Source organism: Monodelphis domestica, chromosome 7, assembly GCF_027887165.1.
Source record: "Monodelphis domestica isolate mMonDom1 chromosome 7, mMonDom1.pri, whole genome shotgun sequence".
NCBI lineage: Eukaryota > Metazoa > Chordata > Mammalia > Didelphimorphia > Didelphidae > Monodelphis > Monodelphis domestica.
The window spans coordinates 230,057,963-230,080,092 of NC_077233.1; the positions used below are offsets into that span (position 1 = coordinate 230,057,963).

General features: G+C 36.0%; 2 protein-coding genes and 1 long non-coding RNA gene across 8 annotated transcripts in view; 1 reads left to right on the top strand and 2 right to left on the bottom strand.

Moving 5' to 3' along the window:
- The window catches only part of LOC100026608 (phospholipid-transporting ATPase ABCA3-like), a 268,136-nt gene extending 257,430 nt beyond the window's left edge, over positions 1-10,706 (bottom strand). Inside the window, exon 1 of one of the 2 annotated variants that reach the window (XM_016423876.2) lies at positions 10,586-10,706. The gene's annotated coding sequence lies outside the window, so the exon portion shown is untranslated. The remainder of the gene's footprint in view (positions 1-10,585) is intronic. The other variant, XM_056806544.1, reaches the window with a different exon arrangement.
- On the top strand, positions 10,649-17,665 carry LOC103094850 (uncharacterized). Of its 2 annotated transcripts, XR_469850.3 has the most exons (4): positions 10,674-10,759; positions 15,222-15,302; positions 17,144-17,208; positions 17,518-17,665. It is a non-coding gene; the product is annotated as an uncharacterized LOC103094850 (long non-coding RNA). The 2 variants fall into 2 exon arrangements; XR_469851.3 differs by lacking the exon at positions 15,222-15,302 and having other exon boundaries at positions 10,649-10,759.
- The window catches only part of LOC100026548 (phospholipid-transporting ATPase ABCA3-like), a 314,104-nt gene continuing 309,345 nt past the window's right edge, over positions 17,372-22,130 (bottom strand). For all 4 annotated transcript variants that reach the window (XM_007498226.3, XM_007498223.3, XM_007498222.3 and 1 more), the window contains 2 exons: positions 18,098-18,171; positions 17,372-17,625 (listed from right to left, as the gene is read on the bottom strand). In XM_007498226.3, coding sequence (XP_007498288.2) covers positions 17,503-17,625; positions 18,098-18,171 — 197 coding nt within the window. In that variant the 3' untranslated portion in view covers positions 17,372-17,502. The remainder of the gene's footprint in view (positions 17,626-18,097; positions 18,172-22,130) is intronic.

Here is a 22,130-nt window from a genome sequence, read left to right on the forward strand (position 1 = left end):
CCAGGGAGGAGTTCAGAGGCCTCAGCCAAGGGGACGGGGTTGGGGGGCGGAGCGGGCAGAGAATTGAATCTAACATGGCTTCCAGACATAAGGCCTCCTCCAAGATGAGGAGTCTTTCCAGAGGCTAGTGACTCCAGAAAGTCAAGAGAAAGGGAGTCCCAAGAGATGGGCCTCTCCAGAGGCTGGTGCCTTCATCAAAGCCAAGGAAAGGGGAGTCAGCCTTTTCACTCACCACATGACAGTCAAAGGGAAACAGTCTGAGGTCTCATGCTTGAGCTCCTCCATAGTTAAATCCCTGTCTCAGGAAGTGACACAAAATATAAAGGCAGTTCTTTATGTCACTACCTGTGTCTCACATGTATCAATGGTTGTTTAACCTTGGCTTTGGACAGCCCAGGGGGTCAATTAGTTGTTTCTGATTTGTCACTTGCTAGCACATGTGGGTCATAGACCTTTCTCCCCCACACTTAATCCTTAAGTGGGGGTGTATACATTCCTGGTTGCTAAAATTCTAAAGTCTAAGCAGAGTGGAGTAAATCTAAAATTCATAGCCACAAGTTCCTACAACTACCAATTTGAGATGACTGACTCAAGCTAAGTGTCAAGAATTTATACATAAGAAAAGAAGCTCTCAATAGTGGGAGCAGGAGGGGCCAAAAAATGACAAGAGAAGCCAGAGACAAACAGAGAAAAATGGAAAAAAGATTAAAAAAAAAACACTAGACAACCAAAATCCCAAACCAACCTGGTAAATCATATATACTGAAGTAAAAACAAGATTTTTTCCCAAAGCTACAACACAATGTATAAGTGAACCCCAAAGGTACAATTAATTAATTTTAACAGCTCCTCAGGGCTCACTCTTCCAAAAGCTATGTACCTTGGCAAGTCAGGGCCCCACAGGGTAGTTGAGTATCACACCCAGTTTTGTCAAGATGAGTGGGAGTTGGGAAGATAAGCTCAGGAGTGCTACGAGATTAATTTTAAAATATTTATTAAGGGCTTACTGTATGCCCAGCACTCAACTAAGTGCTAGAATAACAAAGAAAAAAAGAAACCTATCCTCAAAGAGCTAACATTCTCATGATGGAGACTAATATACATGAATATATATACAAATTTATAAAATGTATACAGATAAAAGAAATTTCCTTGTTATCTCTGTACCCCTGACTCCCAAAAGAAAAACTTTTATTTCAGAAAAAAATTAACTACAGACTCACAAATAATTCAAGTCAAATTTTAAAAATATGTTTCCCAGCCACTGCATTTATGCCTCTAGAAGAAAATGATCCTGAATTAGTTAATTCAGCATTCAGAGCTCCTGTTTCCATAAACCATTTTTTGAAAGCAGAAGATTAAAATGTTTACTGTATTTAAGGCCACTCAGATTATAGATCATTCTATATTTAGGAGACCTGAGATAGCTACAGGTTCATGAAACAGTCTTACTTATTGTACTCTGGTGGCATATAGTGTCTTAACCTATACAGTCAGTTACTGGCACATGGTCAATAGCTGGAAGTTGGAAGGTTTGCCATCAAACTATAAATCTATAAATATTATCTTTTTCTTTAAGTCAAACTGTCTTCTATAAGGACTACATTTATATCAAATTATATATATTAATATGTGGGGAAAATGTATTGTGTAACTCTCAAAAATTGTATGCATCATAAGAGTAGTTAGAAGAATCATGCATAGGGAAAGAGTGGGGCATCAAGAAGATTTGGTGAAAGGGGGGGAAAAGAAAGAAAAAGGGAGGGAGGAATCGTCGATAATACTAACATTTACTTCAAGAAATAGGGGGGAGGGGACTAAATAGAATAATCTTTCCCATACAAAGATACACATGGGAAGGGGAGGGGAAGAACTCTCATATGAGAAGGAGAGGAAGAGTGCGTGAAGTAGAATTACTTAAAGTTTACTCTCAGTGAAATCAAATCTGAGAGGGAAGAACATCTAGATCCAGTGGGATCCTGATTTCTATCTTATCCAACAGGGTAAGAAAGAAAGGAAAATCAAGGAGGGGGACAGTGGAAGGAGTATAAAAAGGGAGGGAAGGAGAGGGGGAGGGGAAGGGAGCATAAAAATGGAGGGGCTAGAAAGGGAAGCATATCAAGGGAGGGGACTAGGGGGACTGACCTAAAGTAAATCACTGGTTCAAAAGGATATAGCTAAAGAAGAAAGGTCAGAACTAGGGGAAGATATCAAAATGCCAGGGAATCCACAAGTGACAATCATAACTTTGAACGTGAATGGGATGAACTCACCCATAAAATGTAGACAAATAGCAGACTGATTTAGAACCCAAAACCCTACCATTTGGGCCTCAACTGATAGAAAGAAGGCAGGAGTTGCAATCATGATATCTGACAAAGCCAAAGCAAAAATAGACCTGATCAAAAAGGATAGGGAAGGTAAATATATTCTGTGAAAAGGGAGTATAGACAATGAGGAAATATCACTAATCAACATGTATGCACCAAATGGTATAGCATCCAAATTTTTAATAGAGAAACTAGGAGAATTGAAGGAGGAAATAGACAGTAAAACCATATTAGTGGGGAGACTTGAACCAACCACTATCAAATTTAGATAAATCAAACCAAAAAATAAATAAGAAAGAGGTAAAAGAGGTGAATGAAATCTTAGAAAAATTAGAGTTAATAGACATATGGAGAAAAATAAATAGGGAGAAAAACGAATACACTTTCTTTTCAGCACCACATGGCACATTCACAAAAATAGATCATACACTAGGTCACAGAAACATGGCACTCAAATGCAGAAAAGCAGAAATAATAAATGCAACCTTTTCAGATCATAAAGCAATAAAAATATTGATCAGAAAGGCTACATGGAGAGCCAAATCAAAAATTAATTGGAAATTAAATAATATGATACTCCAAAATCGGTTAGTTAGAAAAGAAATCATAGAAACAATTGATAATTTCATTGAGGAAAATGACAATGGTGAGACATCCTTTCAAACCTTATGGGATGCAGCCAAAGCAGTACTTAGAGGAAAATTCATATCCATGAGTGCATATATTAACAAATTAGGGAGGGCAGAGAGCAATGAATTGGAAATACAAATCAAAAAACATGAGAACAAACAAATTAACCCCCCCCAGAAGAAAACCAAACTAGAGATCCTCAAAATTAAGGGAGAAATTAATAAAATTGAAAGTGATAGAACTATTGAGCTAATAAACAAGACTAGAAGCTGGAACTTTGAAAAAATAGACAAAGTACTGGTCAATCTAATTTAAAAAAGGAAAGAAGAAAGGCAAATTAACAGCATCAAGGATGAAAATGGGGACCTCACCTCCAACGAAGAGGAAATTAAGGCAATTAAAAACTACTTTGCCCAATTATATGGCAATAAATATACCAACCTAGGTGATATGAATGAATATCTACAAAAATATAAATTGCCTAGACTAACAGAAGAAGAAATAGATTTCTTAAATAATCCCATATCGGAAAAAGAAATCCAACAGGCCATCAAAGAACTTCCTAAGAAAAAATCCCCAGGGCCTGACGGATTCACCAGTGAATTCTATCAAACATTCAAAGAACAACTAACCCCAATACTATACAAACTATATGACATAATAAGCAAAGAGGGAGTTCTACCAAACTCCTTTTATGACACATACATGGTACTAATTCCAAAGCCAGGCAGGCCAAAAACAGAGAAAGAAAATTATAGACCAATCTCCCTAATGAATATAGATGCAAAAATCTTAAATAGGATACTAGCAAAAAGACTCCAGCAAGTGATCAGAAGAGTCATTCACCATGATCAAGTAGGATTTATACCAGGGATGCAGGACTGGTTCAATATTAGGAAAACCATCCACATAATTGACCACATCAACAAGCAAACCAACAAGAACCACATGATTATTTCAATAGACGCAGAAAAAGCCTTTGATAAAATACAACACCCATTCCTATTAAAAACACTAGAAAGCATAGGAATAGAAGGGTCGTTACTAAAAATAATAAACAGTATATATCTAAAACCATCAACTAATATCATCTGCAGTGGGGATAAACTAGATGCATTGCCAATAAGATCAGGAGTGAAAGAAGGATGCCCATTATCACCTCTATTATTTGACATTGTACTAGAAACACTAGCAGTAGCAATTAAAGAAAAAGAAATTGAAGGCATTAAAATTGGCAATGAGGAGACCAAGTTATCACTCTTTGCAGATGACATGATGGTCTACTTAAAGAATCCTAGAGATTCAACCAAAAAGCTAATCAAAATAATCAACAACTTTAGCAAAGTTGCAGGATACAAAATAAACCCACATAAGTCATCAGCATTTCTATATATTTCCAACACAGCTCAGCAGCAAGAACTAGGAGGAGAAATCCCATTCAAAATTACCTTAGACAAAATAAAATACTTAGGAATCTATCTGCTGAGACAAACACAGGAACTTTATGAATACAACTACAAAACACTCTCCACACAACTAAAACTAGACTTGAACAATTGGAAGAACATTAACTGCTCATGGGTAGGATGAGCCAATATAATAAAAATGACCATCCTACCCAAACTCATCTATCTATTTAGTGCCGTACCCATGGAACTTCCAAAAATTTTTTTACTGATCTAGAAAAAACCATACAAAGTTCATTTGGAAGAACAAAGGATCAAGGATATCCAGGGAAATAATGAAAAAAAAATACAAAGTAAGGGGGCCTCGCAGTCCCAGATCTCAGACTATATTATAAAGCCGCAGTCATCAAAACAATTTGGTACTGGCTAAGAGACAGAAAGGAGGATCAGTGGAATAGACTGGGGGTAAGTGACCTTAGCAAGACAGTATACAATAAACCCAAAGATCCCAGCTTTTGGGACAAAAATCCACTATTCGATAAAAACTGCTGGGAAAATTGGAAGACAGTGTGGGAGAGATTAGGAATTGATCAACACCTCACACCCTACACCAAGATAAATTCAAAATGGGTGAATGACTTAAACATAAAGAAGGAAACCATAAGTAAATTGGCTAAACACAGAATAGAATACATGTCAGACTTTTGGGAAGGGAAAGACTTTGAAACCAAGCAAGACATAGAAAGAATCACAAAATGTAAAATGAATAATTTTGACTACATCAAATTAAAAAGCTTTTGTACAAACAAAACCAATGTAACTAAAATCAGAAGGGAAACAAAAAATTGGGAAAAAAATCTTCATAGAAACCTCTGACAAAGGTTTAATTACTCAAATTTATAAAGAGCTAAATCAATTGTACAAAAAACCAAGCCATTCTCCAATTGATAAATGGGCAAGGGACATGAACAGGCAGTTCTCAGCCAAAGAAATCAAAACTATTAATAAGCACATGAAGAAGTGTTCTAAATCTCTTACAATCAGAGAGATGCAAATCAAAACAACTCTGAGGTATCACCTCACACCTAGCAGATTGGCTAACATGATAGCAAAGGAAAGTAATGAATGCCGGAGGAGATGTGGCAAAGTAGGGACATTAATTCATTGCTGGTGGAGTTGTGAACTGATCCAACCATTCTGGAGGGCAATTTGGAACTATGTCCAAAGGGTGATAAAAGACTATCTGCCCTTTGATCCAACTATATATAGCACTGCTGGGTCTGTACCCCAAAGAGATAATGGAGAAAAAGATTTGTACAAGAATATTCATAGCTGCGTTCTTTGTGGTGGCCAAAAATTGGAAAACAAGGGGATGCCCATCAATTGGGGAATGGCTGAGCAAATTGTGGTATATGTTGGTGATGGAATACTATTGTGCAAAAAGGAATAATAAAGTGGAGGAATTCCATGGAGACTGGAACGACCTCCAGGAAGTGATGCAGAGTGAAAGGAGCAGAACCAGGAGAACATTGTACACAGAGACTAATACACTGTGATATAATTGAACGTAATGGACTTCTCCATTAGTGGCGGTGCAATGTCCCTGAACATTCTGCAGGGATCTAGGAGAAAAAACACTATTCATAAGCAGAGGACAAACTGTGGGTGTAGAAACACTGAGGAAAAGCAACTGCCTGACTACAGCGGTTGAGGGGATATGACAGAGAAGAGACTCTAAACGAACACTCTAATGCAAATATTAACAACATGGCAATGGGTTCGAATCAAGAACACATGTGGTACCCAGTGGAATCACCCGTCGGCTATGGGGGTTGGGGGGAGGAAAAGAAAATGATCTTTGTCTTTAATGAATAATGCTTGGAAATGATCAAATAAAATATTATAAAATTAAAAAAAAAAAAGCATCTTCCATTGGTGTTCTCACTGCACACTCCATAGCAATTGTTCCTCTTTCCCAGAGTAATTGTAATGATTGACTTTTTTTTTAATTCAATACAATATATATTTATTATAAATGCTTGTTTTTCTTTAGGACTTAAGGATATCCTATTGTTTTTTAAGGCTAGACATATATTACTCACATAAAGTGGATACTGTTTATACACACCGCGGTTAATTTTTCCACTTTTTTAAACTTTAAATTATTTATTTCAAAAATATTTATTTTTCTTATTTGTAGTTTATTAAATACAACAATTCATCAAAAAAAGCTGATACTGGCTAAGAAATAGAGTAGTGGATTAATGGAACGGGTCAGGTATAGTACCATACAGTTGTTAAGCCCAAAGACCCAAGCTTTGGAGGGAAGAACTCACTGACAAAAAACTGCTGGAAAATTTGGAAAACAGTAAAGCAGTATCTCAGAACCTATGCACAGGTCAATGTCTCACAGCATACACCAAGATAAAATCAAAATGGATTCTTGCTATATAAATAAGGGGTGACACCTTAAACAAATTAGGGGAACACAGAAAAGTTTATTTCTCAAACTTTTGACTAATGGAAGAACTTATGATCAAACAAGGCATAGAGAACATTACAAAAACTGAAATGGATACTTTTGATTACATTAAATTTTAAAGTTTCTGTATAAATAAAACCAATGCAACCAAAAGGAAAACAACTAAATAGGAAAAATTTTTATAACAAGTATCTCTGAAAGTCCTAGTCAGTCTCTCAAATATATAGAGAACTGACTCCAAACTTATTAGAATACAAAGCATTCCCCAATTGATAAATGGTCAAAGAATATGAACAGGCAGTTTTCAGAAAAAGAAATTAAAAATATCTATAGTCATATGAAAAATGCTCCAAATCACTACTGATTAGAGAAATTCAAATTCAAATACCTCTGGGATATAATTTCACATTTATCAGACTGGCTAATATAACCAAAAAGGAAAATGATAAAATGTTGGGGGGGATGGGAAAATTGGGAGACCAGTTCATCGTTGGTGGAACTGTCAATTTATACAACCATTTTGGAGAGCAAAATGGAACCATTAAACTATGTATGCCCTTTGACCCAGCAATTACCACTATTGGAATTGTATCCCACAGAGATTAGCAATAAGAGAAAAGGACCAATTTGTACAAAATAATTTTAGAAACTCTGTAATAGCAAAGAATCAGAAACTATGGGGATGTCCATCACTTGGGGAATGACTGAACAAGTTGTGGTATATGGTTGTAATGAAATACTATTGCACCAAAAGAAATGAGGAACTGTATGAGACTAGAAAACTTGGAAAGGCTTATATGAACTGATGCAAAATAAAGTGAGCAGAACCAGAACAGTATATGTAGTAACAGAAATACTGTACAATGATTAACTATGAAGGACTAAACCATTATCAGCAAAGCAAGTTTCCAAGATATTCACAAGGGACTCATGTTGAAAAATGCTATCCGTGGTCAAAGAAAGAAGTATTGGAGTCTGATTGCAGATCAAAGAATGCCATTTTCTACTTTATTTCCTTTATGGGTTTTTTTACTGCATGCATGATCTGTATTTTCTGTCACACAATAAGCAATGTTGAAATATGTATAGCATGAATACACAGGTATAATCTATATCATGCTATTTAGGTGGAGAAGAAGGGAGGGAGAGAATCTGAATTGTAAGAAGTCAGAAAACAATTGTCAAAAATTGTTTCTACATGTAATTAAAAAAAGTAAAATAGTTAAAAACAATAAAACACTATTTACAGAAATAAAGATAGATCTAAGAAGGAAAACATTAATTTCTCACAGATAGGCCAAGATAATGTCATAAAAGTGGTTGCCACCTAAATTATTTATTCAATACCATGCTAAATTACCAAAGGACTGCTTTATTGAATTTGAAAAACTACTTATCTGGAAGAACAAAACATCAAGAATTTTGAAGAAATATTGACGAAAAAGGAAGAAAGAACAGAGCTTGCAGCAACAGATATCACAGTATAAAACAGTAATTAGCAAAATCATTTGGTACTATGGAGTAAAAAAACAGGGAGGTTGATCAGTGATAAAGAATAGGTACATCACAAACAATACAACAGCATCCATATGATAAGTTCAAGGACTTAATATATGGTATAAAAACAAAATGCTATATAATAAAAACAAAACAAAACTTTGGAAAACCTGACAGCTGTCTTGCAAAAATTAGGTTTAAAGCAACACTTCATACCATATGTCAAGACAAACTCCAAATGAACAATTTGTACTTAAAAGGTCTATTAAAACTTATAGAGGAATATGAAGAAATCACTTTGTGATCTACAGCTAGGGCAAGAGTTCATGACTAATTAGGAGACTGAGGGGATACAAGAAGACAAAATAAGCGATATTAATTATGTAAAACCTAAAAGTTATGTTTAAAATTAGGTAAGCTTAAAAAAAAGTTTTTGAACAAACAAATGCAAAGCAGTTAAAATTATCTGGGGGGAAAAAAAACAAAACCTTTGCAGCAAGTTTCTTTGATAAAGTCTCATTTCCAAGATATAAAAGAAACTAAATCAAATATATATGAAATATATGGATGTAAATGGGCAACAGAAATGAACAAGCAGTTTTTAAAAGAATAACTCCAAGTTATTAATAACTATCAAAATGTTTAAAGTTAGTACTAACTAGAAAAATGCAAGTTAAAATAACTCTGAGAATCCCCTGCAAACCTATCACACATCAAAGCTGATCAAAAAAAGGGAAAATGACAAATTGTGAAGGGGCCCAGGGTAAAACATCAGTGCACTATTGGCAGAGTTGTGATTTGGCACAATAATCCTGAAATGCAATCTATAACTGTAAGGGAAATTTTTGATTTTCATTTTTATTTTATTAATTTTCATAATTCTAGGCTCTTGGCCATTTCTTCTATAATTTTTTGTTAACTGAAGCCTGGTCTTCTTTTAATAATAACCTCATCTGACCAAAACTTGTGCCATGGGATGTGAAAATTTACTTAAGAATATAAAACATTCTAGATAAGAAGCTGAAGGAAGAATTTCAACTGTGCCTTATACTTTGGTGACATGAAAATCTTCCTCCTTTTAATCAGGCTATTGGTGAACTCTCTAAAGGTAGTTTAATTTGTAACCTGGCTTAGTTTACCTATAGAGTCTTTTATTCGATTTATTTACACCTGAGATTATGACTTTAAATTTGTTCAACATTTATAACAATGAAGGAAGTATGAGCTTATGATCTGTCTTTAAATTTTATGGTCTAAGGAGAAATGTACTACAAAATTGCAATATGTAAACAAATAAATATGTCTCTCTGACATAATTTTGTTTTAGAGTCCTTATTAGAACTGTCATGATTATTAGATTTATTGTTTTCTCAGAGGCCTACATCTATGTTTGAATATTCTAATAAAATCTAGGTTTTTACCTTTATAATTTCAGTATTGTGATAAATATATTTTGGAACCTGAATTCAGAGAGGTGCTATTTCCCCCATAACAGAACTAAGTCCAAAAAGAAATTAAATTCTGCATATCCTTTGACCCACTGATAACAACACTACTAGGTTTATACCCATAAGAGATCAAAGGAAAAAAGTATCCAGATCCCAAAATACTTCTATCATCTCTTTTGTAGTTTTGAAGAAACAAAATCAGAGGGTGCCCATTTATTGAGGAATGGTTGAGGAAATGATGGCACGTGAATATAATAGAATAGTATTGTGCTATAAGAAATGGTGTTTAGAGGTTCAGAAAACGCTGGGAAGGCTTGAATGAACTCATGCAAAGGGAGGTGAGAAGAACTAGAATAATGTACAAACAAACCATTTTGACCTCAGCAAGAACTCTGATTCAATTGTGATCAGCCAGGATTCCAGAACACTGCCATCACCTGGTATAGCATACTACATTTTGGCTATATGGCCAATAGTATTCCACCTGTGTATACCTACTTATTACAAGATTTTTTTTTTTTAAATTGGGGTGGAATGGGAGAGGAAAACTAGACTCTTGATACACACACACACACACACACACACACACATATATATTTTAATTAAATGAAAAACAACCCCCCCCATTTCTGAGCTATTGATGATGCTTTTGGGGTGAGGAAGGAAAAAGATGCATTTCCTGCCTCTCTAGCTCTACTCTTTCCCGGAGTGATGTGTATGGACAGGGGAAGCCTGGGAGAAAAGGGGCAGAGGCAAAGTGTAGAGGGCGGGGAAGGGCGGGGCGGTACTCACCGAATTCTCACAGACTGTAGCCATAAATGCAAAGCCACAGGCACCCTCCCAGGCTGCTGGAGTACTGGAGAGCGTCTCTTGTGGCCCAGGCTTCCCTTCCAATCTTTCAGTTCTGGGAAAGCTGAACTACTGCTTCCGTTGCCTGGAGACTGGAGGGTCCAAGAGAACCACGTGGTAAGAGCCAGGGAGGCATGTGCTGTACTCCGACTCCACCTCCAACGCTCTCTGATCAGAATATCCCAAGCTCCCTGGGGCAAGCCTTTCCTCTGCCTCCTGGGTGACTGTTTCCTTTGTGTGGGCTTGAAGGGGCATTATATAATGGTTAGGCTAATGGTCTTGGAATCAGAAGGATCTGAATTCAAATCAAACTCCAGATATTTACTAGTTTATGTCCAATGATAAGTTCCTTAACCTCAATGGGCCCTAATGTACACCTCTTTCAAAGAACATGGTCCCCTTGCTTGGAGTAATCTCTTCTAACTTGCTGAATTCCTACAATTCTTTCAATTGTGCATTTTTTTTTCAGAATTGTTTTATTATTTATTTTTAACATTGCTTTAAAAAATCTGAGTTCCAGATTTTCCCTTTCCACCCCTTTCCCACCCACTGAGAAGGCAAACAGTATATCAGTTATACTTGTGAAATCATGCAAAAATTTCCTTATTAGCCATAGCACAAAAAAGGGGGAAAAAAGAAAGCAAGAAAGTTATACTTCTCTTTCCACTTGGAGTTCATCGATTTTCACTCTGGGATCATCTTGGATCCCTACTTTGATCAGTGGCCAAATCTTTCACAGTTGATCATCATTAAAACATTGTTGTTATTGTGCACAATGATCTCTCAGTTATTCTTACTTCATTTTGCATCAATTCATATAGGTCTTGCAATGTTTGCTTTTTTCAAAATCATCCCCTTTGTTATTTCCTATCTAGCACATTAGTAATCAATCCATCAATCATATTCCTCAATATTTTCAGCTGTGGCCCAATTGATGAGTAACCCCTTATTTTCCAATTCTTTGCTAGTACAAAAAGAATGGCTATATATTTTTTTACATATCAATCTTTTTCCTTTATCTTTGATCTATTTGAAGTACAAATCTAGTGGTGGTATTACTAGAACAAAGGGTATGCATAGTTTTATACACCTTTGGACATAGTACCATATTGTTCTTCAGAATGGTTGGTCCAATTCACTACTCCACCAAGAGTTCATTAATATACCTATTACCTCAGAGTTGTTTTAATTTGCATTTCTCATAACTATAGGTAGCTTTGATTTATTTTGAAAACTACCTATTCATATCCTTTGATCTTTTCTCAACTGGAAAACAATTCTTATTTTTACAAATTTGACTCCATTCCCTTTATATTTAAGAAATAAGGCCTTTATCAGAAAAATATGCTGTAAAACTTTTTGAGATTACTTCATTGTTGATGGTAACATTTTAGCAAATATAGTTTCGCTGATTCTTTCAAGTAGGCTTCTTTATTGCTTTTGCTTCATGTGAGATCATGATTTGTCACCTCTGCTCTCATTTCAGCTGAAGCATAACTGACTCTGATCCAGCCCTTCATTTCAACTCTGTGTGTGGCATTCTGTCCCAAGTGTGTGTCTTATATACATGTTGTTGGAGTCTTGTATCCAATCCATTTTGCTATCCACTTACCTTCTGTGAGTTAGTTCATCCCATTGACATTAATATTTATGATCACAATTCATTTCTCTCATCTCATTTTCCTCTGGTTATATTTTTTTATCCTGTCGCTCCTCAAGTCTGCCCTACTTCCAACCACTTCCTCTCCTACTCCATCAACCCCCTTATCATGCCCCCCATATCTCTTATTCTTCCCCTTCTATCTCCTTATTGGATAAACTAGATATATGTATTCAGTTATGGTTCTGAATCAATTCTGATGAGAGTGAGGTTCAAGCACTGCCTACCACATCCCCATTTTTCCTTCTATTATATAAAAGTGCTTCCTTACATGCCTCTTATGTGAGAAAGTTGCCCCATTCTAACTCTCCCATCTTCCAGTGCATCCTTCTTTCTCATCTCTATATTTTAAAAATATAATTCTGTTAGGAGCAAAGCCTGAAACCCTATTGAGCAAAGCTCTGGGGACATTGAAGGCACCCTCATCAAGGCTGAAGCCATAGATCAGCCGATGGTAGTCATGTAGCTCTCTTCTCACCCTGAGGCCTCAAACCCCTTCTTTCCCCACTCCTGTTTGTACTGGATATACCTGCAAAATCACTGATGTATGCTTTTTCTTGGGAATCTAAGCTAGGCTGTTACATGTTGATTTGTGATCCTATAGAAATCACAGAATAGACTCAATGAGGTAACCAAGATTATATTGCATCACTTTACCAATCATTTACTTTAATTGTGTATGTGGAATCTTGTGCAAAGATCCCAGCTTCTTTTGCTCTTTCTATAAAATGGAAGCTATAGCAAATAAAGTTTGCCTTGATTAAATATAAGCTTTTCTCAGGCCTCTTGATTCCATTTGTATCTCATGTTATCTTCCTTACCCCTTCCTGAGGTCCCTTGGATAATTTGTCAGACAAGGCTTGACATAATCCCAATATAATCTATTGCCACTCATGCTCTCTATCTGTGCAGACTCCTTCTAATTGCCCTAATAATGATAAAGTTCTTAGGAGTTACATATATCATCTTTCCATAGAGGAATAAAAACAATTTAATTCCATTGAGTCCCTTATGGTTTATGTTTATGGTTCTTTTGAGTCTTCTGTTTGAAATTTTCTATTCAGCTCTGGTCTTTCATCAACAATCTTAGGAAATGTTCTATTTAATTAAATATTAATTTTTTCCCCTGAAAGATTATAATTAGCTTTATGGGCAGGCTATTTTTGGTTTGAAGCCCAACTCTTTTGCCTTCTAGAATATCATATTAAAGTCACACAAGATTTGGCAGCTTTCATGATAAGGTAATGTGGAAGCTGCTGAATCTTGTGTGATCCTGACTCTGGCACCACAATATTTGAATTGTTGCTGTCTGACTGCTTAGAATATTTTCTTCTTGGCTTGGGGGCTCTGGAATTTGGCTATAATACTCCTGTGAGTTTTTATCTTGGAATCTCTTTTAGGAGGTGATTGGTGGATTCTTTTAATGTCTAATTTACCTACTGGATCTAAGCTGTCGGGCAGTTTTCTTTGATAATTTCTTGAAATATATCTAGGTTCAGGTGATCCAGTAATTCCTAAATAATTTCTCCTTGATCTATTTTCTATCTCAGTGCTTTTCCAATGAGACAATCATATTTTATCTTATTTTTCATTCCTCTGATTTTGTTTACTTCTTGATGTTTGAAGGCATTAATTATTAGGCTGTACTTGTCCAATTCTAATTTTTAAAGAATTATTTTCTTTAGTAACTTTTTATATGTCTTTTTTTACACCTGTTCTACTTGGAAAGTTATTTTCTTCAGTGAATTTTTGTGCCTCTTTTACCATTAGATCAATTCTGTTTTTTAAGATGTTATTTTCTTCAGTATTTTGGGGTGCCTCTTTTACCAAGCAATTAATTCTCTTTTAATAATTAATTGCATTGCTCTCATTTCCTTCCCCAATTTTGCCTTTACCACTCTTAGCTCTTTTATCAACTCTTCTAGGAATTCTTGCTGACCTTAGGTTCAATGAGGCTTTGCTTGTAGCTGTTTTGGAATTCTTGTCTTCTTATGAGTTTGTGTCTTGATCTTCCCTGTTACCATAGTAGCTTTTTATGGTCAGGTTATTATTATTTATAAGTTGTTCATTTTCCCAGCCTATTTATTTTCTTTGAATTTTATGTTAAAGTTAGGCTATGCCAAGTTGGAGAGACACTGCACCTACTTTCAGGCTTTTTATATGCTGCTGTTTTAAGAGCTAGTTTGGGGGGTTGCAAATTTTTGGCACTTCTCAAGTGGCATTATCCTGGGAGAGGTGTGATCACTGTTATCCTATCTTCACTGTGATATTTACCCAGAAAGGACACCTGCTTCCCCTATGCTAGCATTCCTCTTGACCCTGGCACTATGACCCAGAACTGCTTATTGGTAATATAATTGACAATCAGTGCCTTAGTGCCAGCAAATGGTCCCATGTAATATCTTTCTGACCAGTTGTCCTACTCTCTTACTGTCTCTAGCCTGGGAACTTAAGAAGTATCTGTAAGGCCTACCTTAGGTGGTCCTGTTTCCCTCTGGGCCTTCACCCTGGTGTTATAGACTTCTCCTGCAGACCATCTAAATAGCTGTAGGCTGGAAAAATGTCTCCCTCTTACCTTTTATTGGTCTACCACTCCAAACTGATTTTAGGCATTATTTCAAAATTTCTTGAACGGAAATGTTGGAAGAACTCACCTGATCCTGGCTTATACTTCATCATCTGACTCCACATCTGATTTCCTTTCTTTTGTAAAAATCCTTGCCTTCTTTCTTCAAATAAATAGTGTGTGTTTATTCCAAGGCAGAAGAGTAGTAAGGGATAGGCAATGGGAATTAGTTGACTTGCCCAGAGTCACACAGTTAGGAAGTATCTGAGGCTAGATTTGAATTTAGGACTTCCTATCTCTAATACTGGTTCTCAATCCACTGAGCCACTTAGATGGCTTTTCTAACTTTCCAGGTGAAGCAATGTGGACCTGGAGTCATAAAAACATCTTTCTGAATTCGATTCTGGCCTCAGATTCTTACTATGTGACCCTGGGTAAGTTACTGAATCCTGTTTGCCTCATTTCTTCATTTATAAAATGAGCTAGAGAAGGAAATTGCAAGCTTATCTTCGTTGAGAAACTCCAAATGAGATCACAAAGAGTTGAACCTGACTGTAACAACTGACCAAGAAAAGTATCTGTTTTATATGTCATATCACCCTACTAGAATATAGCATTCTGCTCCATAATGCAGGGACAATACCTTATCTTTAAAAAATTTTTTAAATCTTTAAAAATAAAAATTAAAAACATTTTATTTACCAGCCCCATGATTTAGTTGCTGTAGGGAACTTCTGGCAAGGAAACTTTCTCTACTAACACAGAACAGTCCTTCTACTGTAACTTAAAGAGAACTGTATGTAGAACCAAAGGGTTAATTGACATGCCCAGTTTTACCCATCCAGTGGCTCAGAAGTGAGCCTTTACCCTATGGTTTGTTGGTTTTTTGGTTTGTTTGTTTTTTCTTTTTGTTTTTCTCAACTAGCTCTCTGCTCATTATGCCAAGTCTATACTTTGTATATAAATATTCATAGCAGTGCCCTGAGCATTGTAAGCTCTTTATTAAGGGTCAAACTTCCAGGGTCTTTCCATATCATGTTAGATTTTGGTCAGCTCCAGTCTGGGGTGGAATGGGAACAGAGCTAAGGAAAGTAAAAGTTCAACATTGTAAAGATTTTGCTCTGTTATCCTAAATTTATAAGAGGAAACCTGGAAGAGAGAAGCTAGACTACAATAGAGAAGGGGTGGGTGTGTGCTGACAATGTGTTGCTACATTTTCAATTATATTCCAATTAAAAGCATCTTAACTCATTCTTTGCCTGAATTTCTATTAGCACAGTATCAGAAAGGAGAGTCAGCAGAGTTCAAACTTAAATGTTTCTGGTTCCTTTTTTAAACAGGGGCAAGAGCCAAGAGAGGAATTTTTATTAGAAAATATCTTCTATAATATAAATTGAAGTCTATGAGGTTCTAGTGCTTGTTGCCAGAGGAGCAACATAATTTCAGCTAAATTCATTCCTTTTGAAGTCTGCCCTACATGTTTGATACTTTGATGGCTTTATAAAGAGCAAAACTCTTACATACCTTCTCATCCTGTACTGTTGCCCAGTACCTAATAATATACCCCCTCACTATGTGGATGAGGACAAGTGACATTGTCATTTTCTCTGATCCTTATAAATTAGTACTACCAAAACATAGTCATTAAAATAAGCTGACATGTTATGACAGCTCCATCATCTCTACTTATGTTTATCACATTCCAAGTGAAGAGAATGAGAATTCCTGAATCCTTTAAATACAAACCCAGATATTAGAGTCAAAGAGTATTTAGTCAAAAGAAGTGATAAATCTAGGAGAATAATTGATTAGTGATTAATAGAATTCTAGTAAGTATATTTTATGAGGTCATGAATTTTAAACAAATGCAGTACATCTCACTACTTAATTTGGCAACAAAGTGTGCCTCATCAAGCAAGCTGAAGTTTGCTAACCTAATCATAAAAGCCATGTCCAGATGATGAGTAGTGAGGCCTTGGAACTTTACTGGCACATTGGGAGGAATGATGGTAGCCTTAGACCTCTCATGACCAGTAAGGAAGCTGGCTGAGGCCTCTCCTCAAGAAGCTAAGGCACTGACCACAGATAGAAAAGATATCTGGATAGAAAAGATGTTTTGAAAGATACTGAGAAAATGTATATAAAAAGAGGAGAAACTCACATTTAATAATTTTTAAGTATGAGGAAGCCTAATGGCCCAGCTTTGCTGAGAGACATTATTCTCTCTCAACACACCCCTGAATGGCTCCAAGTCTGCCTCTTTGTTTTCTTTCAGATTGGCTGAAAAATATTTGTCATACAAGTCCAGGACATGGAGGAATCAGTTACTTCTCTTACCGGGTTAAGTGCTGTCCTTTCTCATTTTCTGGGATTTGTTCTGGGAGGAAAATTGTAGTGGCTTCACTGAAAAAAATTCTGACCATTTCTGATTTCTCTTTTCATGTTTGGCTTACTTTTGTAAGAAGCTCCTTTTATCCCCAGACACTCACCTCAGTCCTCAAAGTGGAAAAATGAACTCTTTATTATATTTGTACATCAAGAAACAGATATAGAATTATTTTCAATCTATGTATTAGATATAGGCAGGAGCTGTGGATGTGGTTAGGGCCATTGGTACAAATTTTCACTTTTTCTTTATTCATTAACTAGGTCCTCTGGATTGGCAAAACCTAGGAATATTTGCTCCAGTGTGGTCTGACTGATGGAATAGTCTTCCAAATTGTACAACACTTTGACTTCCTCCAAGACACCAAATACCTTTGGGACAATAAAAAGACAATTAAGGCTCTGAAAAAAAGCATGTGAAAGACACCTAGTGTACTCTTACGTGTGCTTATTATAATTGTGTATAAGGGGTTTCCCCCCTTTTTTGGCTTGTATCTGTGATTTTACTGGTATGGAAAACTCTCAGTAAGGAAACTTTCTTGACCAAAACAGAGTAGCGTAGCAACTGTTTCGGCAATGAAAAAGTCTTGGAGAGTTTCCTGAGATAATTAAAAACAAGAAATTCTAAAAAATGTAGTCATGCTGAATATCAAAGGAAAAACTCTAACAGAAAGGAAAAGACCTCCACTCAATGGGAAAAACAAACTCTTTATAAAGTGTCTCTGCTAGTCTTTAATTTATTGCATTTTCAAATGCTTAAATCTTAATGTCTCCTGATTCTTACTACACTGTGAAATTACTACTTGCTCTTTCTTCTATAGCATTTAGTTAGCTCTATACTCACCTTTGCCCAGCTTTGATTCTCATTAGGAATGGAGTATCGGATCATTCCATGGTACTGCTGTAGCAGATTGATGCCTGAGAAAAAGCAAGAAGTTCTTTGTGATGGCCAGGGTTGTAGAATTTCCAGGAAGAATACTTTTTAAGCCCAAAGTAATTATTATTGTTATTCACACAGAGTAGAAGTGCAAATAATCTAAATGTCTTTTCCCCTTTTGGAATTAATTTTATGATTTTTTTGTGACAGTAGTATATTTATTCTTCTGAGTTATATTTTATTTTCTTCATATACATAAAACAGGTGGCAAAGGAGCTTTTAACCTAAGAATGATTAATGGATCATTTTAAACATTTAATGCTGGGTAAAGAGGGAGACAAGGGAAGTCTATTCACTGAAAAGAGAAAAGGGGGATAGGAGTAAGGAAAGGGAAGTAATATAGGAATGGAAGACCTGGAGCATACATTCTTTCTCTTAAGTTTGTCCCAGGGAGAAGAGATGATAAGGAAACTAGAAAAGCAAATGTATCCCTTTATGCCAGAGAATGGGAGTGTTGAATACACAATAGACTGGTAATATGATTACTGGTATGAGAAAGCTCTTCATGTAAATGAAGTTATTTATTAATTTACTCTTCCCTCTCTTCCTTTTTTTATTTTTCCCCTTCCCTCCTCTTTATTCTTTCTTTCATTCCTTTTTTCTCCAAGTCAGACACATAGGAGGGCTCAAGGTAGAACTGTGTATACATACATATATATATATATATATATTGAATTTTAGATTTACTTCACCCTGCTTAGTCTAGCAATCAGGAATGTATACACCCTTAATTAAAGATTAAGTGTTGAGGAGGATGGCCTATGACAGACATGTGCTAGCAAGTGACAAATAAGAAACAACTGACAGACCCCTTGGGCTGTCCTAAGTCAAGCTGAAGCTACCATTGGTACATGTGAGATGTAGGAAGTGATGTTAAAAAAAAAAGTATATATATTCGCATCACTTCTTCTTTCCACTCTCTTTGGCGGCAGAGGCATTGAGCTCTGTGTCTCTTTCTGGGTCTTTTCGCAGAGAGATGGCTCAGGCTCTCTCATGTAGTCGTGGCTCTCATTTTGTCTCTCACTCGTGGAGACGATCTTTGTCAGCAACATGGGGAGTGCTGGGCTGCGTTTGGCATCTTGGGTCTTGGCGTGAGTGTGCTGGGTGAGTGAGTTTAGACTAATTCCCTTTTCCTTTACCTCCTAAAAGCACTATCCTCTTAGGAGGCCCCTCCTCTCAGAGTAGACCTTGTGGCTAGAAGCCAAGTTAGTTTTAATCTTGGAGGAGGTCTCGTGGCTGGAGTCTCTGAACTTCCCTTGGTTTAGGCTAGGCTGGAGAAATCTTATACCCCTTTCTCTTTCTTCTTAATTCTTTCCCTTTATATTAATTAAAAAACCATAACATTCCCAAACTGACTTGAGTGTTTTTATTGGGATTTGAATTAATCCCTGGTGATCATTAGTATAATATATTAGTCAAAACCCCCTAAATTTACCCTTAACTTTATATATATATATAAAACTAGCTCAGCTTCTAGCCATGAGGTCTACTCTGAGAGGAGGGGCCTCCTAAGAGAATAGTATGGAATACACACACACACACACACACACACACACACACACACACACACACACACACACACACACATTCCAGCATCCTTTTGTCTTGCAAGGTGACTTCTTTTACTTAACCATGTAGAATAAGAGTTGATAATAAAATTTAGTAAGGATGGTAACAAATGTGCGAAGGTATTTTTACTTGTTAAACATCTTTGATTTCTTTTAAACTGCTTATTACTTTATATTCATTCTTTTAAAATATTTAATTTTAATACCAAAAAATTGCATTGAAAAGCTTGTGGAATGAGATTCAGTGTGTAATTCTCAGAGTAGTGTTTGGCTTGTAACCCCAATTTTCAAGACCCCTTACTGTTACTATTCTTTAGACTAAAACTGTTTCCCCACCCCATAAAACTTTTAGTTTTCCTGATCTATTTTAAAAAATCTTGAGGAGTAATCCTCAGCAGCTCTGTGCCACCCTGAGAATCCTTTCCAACAAAGATTAAAGTATCACCACAAAATGAATACAGGAGTAAAAGAACCAGAAAGGAGATAGAGTGAAACAAATTCTATGAAAAGAAAACCCCAAAAGGTGGGCAATGAACATCTGGGGCACTGGGGAAAGAGGAGAACAGACCAGCAAGGAGAGAAGAGCAAACCAAGAGCAAGCCATGCTCTTCCCCCTCTCCCCATCCTCAACCCCACATTTGCTATCTGAGGTTTAGGAACCTATGCCTGAACCAACATTCAGATCCTGAGACCCTGCCTGAGTAAACAAAAGAACAAGTCAACCCATACCCCTTGAAATTTCAAATCTGTGGAGAAATCTAGAGCCCCAACCCAGGGAATTCTTGTCTGGGTTTGGGATAAGGACTTAATTCACACCTTGGAGTGGATCATATTACTAAGTTCTAAGTACTGATCTTTTTACCTAAATCTCAGGATAGAGCTCCAAGACAGGGATATCAAAGGTATGACTGATTGGATCAAATACACAGTGAAACAAAAAAAAAAACCTTGAGAGTAAGCCTGAGGCTAGAATTTGAGGAGCCCCTGACCTGATCAAGATTAGAATGAGATCAAAAGCTTATACCTAAACCTGAGGTAAGTCTCTAAGCTATCAGTATTTCAAGAATCAACTGAATCAGAAGGGATAGGGGACTCTCAGAGCTCTCAGCCCTCAGACCATCTCATCATCCTCCCAAACCTACCTATAATTAGAGATGGAAAATGAGCAAACAACAAAAAAGCATCTCACTCTAAATAATTTTTATGGAGACAAAGAGCAAGGAACAGACACAGAAGGGGATAATGAAGGAAAAGGAAAAACACACAAAATCCAAAAGAAAAATATGGATTAGACACAGATTCTGGAAGAAATCAAAAAGGACTTCAAAAACAAATTAAGAGAGGCAGATGAAAAGCAGAAAAGAGAAATGAAAGTGATGCAAGAAGAAATGGGCCAATTGAAAGGAGAACCAAAAACTGACAGAGTTAAAATTAGGTCTTAAGAATCAGAATTGACCATGTAGAAACAAATGATTTCATGAGAAATCAAGAAACAATAAAACAGAATTAAAGAAATGAAAAAAATACAGCAAAACATTAAATATCTTATTGAAAAAATAACAGAGAAAATAGATCTAGGAGAGACAATTTGAGACTTATTGGTCTCCCTGAAAGTCATGATCAACCCCCCCACACACACACATATCCACATATGGATATCATATTCCAAGAAATTATCAATGATAACTACCCAGAGATCCTCAGATAAGAAAATAAAATTGAAATGGAAAGAATTCACAGATCACCTCCAGAAAGAAATCCTCAAATTACAACTTCCAGGAATAGAATAGCTAAATTAGAGAGCCACCAAGCCAAGGAAAAAATACTTCAAGCAGCCAGAAAGAAACCATTCAAACACCATGGAGCTACAATCAGGATCACACAGGACCTAGAATCTTCTACATTAAAGGATTGAAAGGCATGGAATATGATATTCAGGAAGGCACAAGATTTAGGTTTACAACCCAGAGTTACCTATTCAGCAAAACTGAGTATATTCTTTCAGGGAAAAAAAATAAACATAAGATAGAAAAAAATGAACATTCAATAAGATAGAAAATTTCCAAGCATTACTGAGGAATAAGCCATAGCTAAACAAAAAATTTGAAGTCCAAACATGAGACACAAGAGAACCCCAAAAAGGTAAATAATGAAGGGAAATTTGAAGGACTAATTAAGGTCAAAATGTCTATATATCTACATGTCAAGAGGATTTCTGTAATTCTTAAAAATTGCCTTTAGTAATAGAGAAAATAGAAGGTTTTTATTTAGAAAGAGGGTAGAGAAGTAAGCTAATTATGATGATATGATATATATGTAAATATGGAACAATATGTATGATATAATATGTATGCATATGAATGAAAAATTAA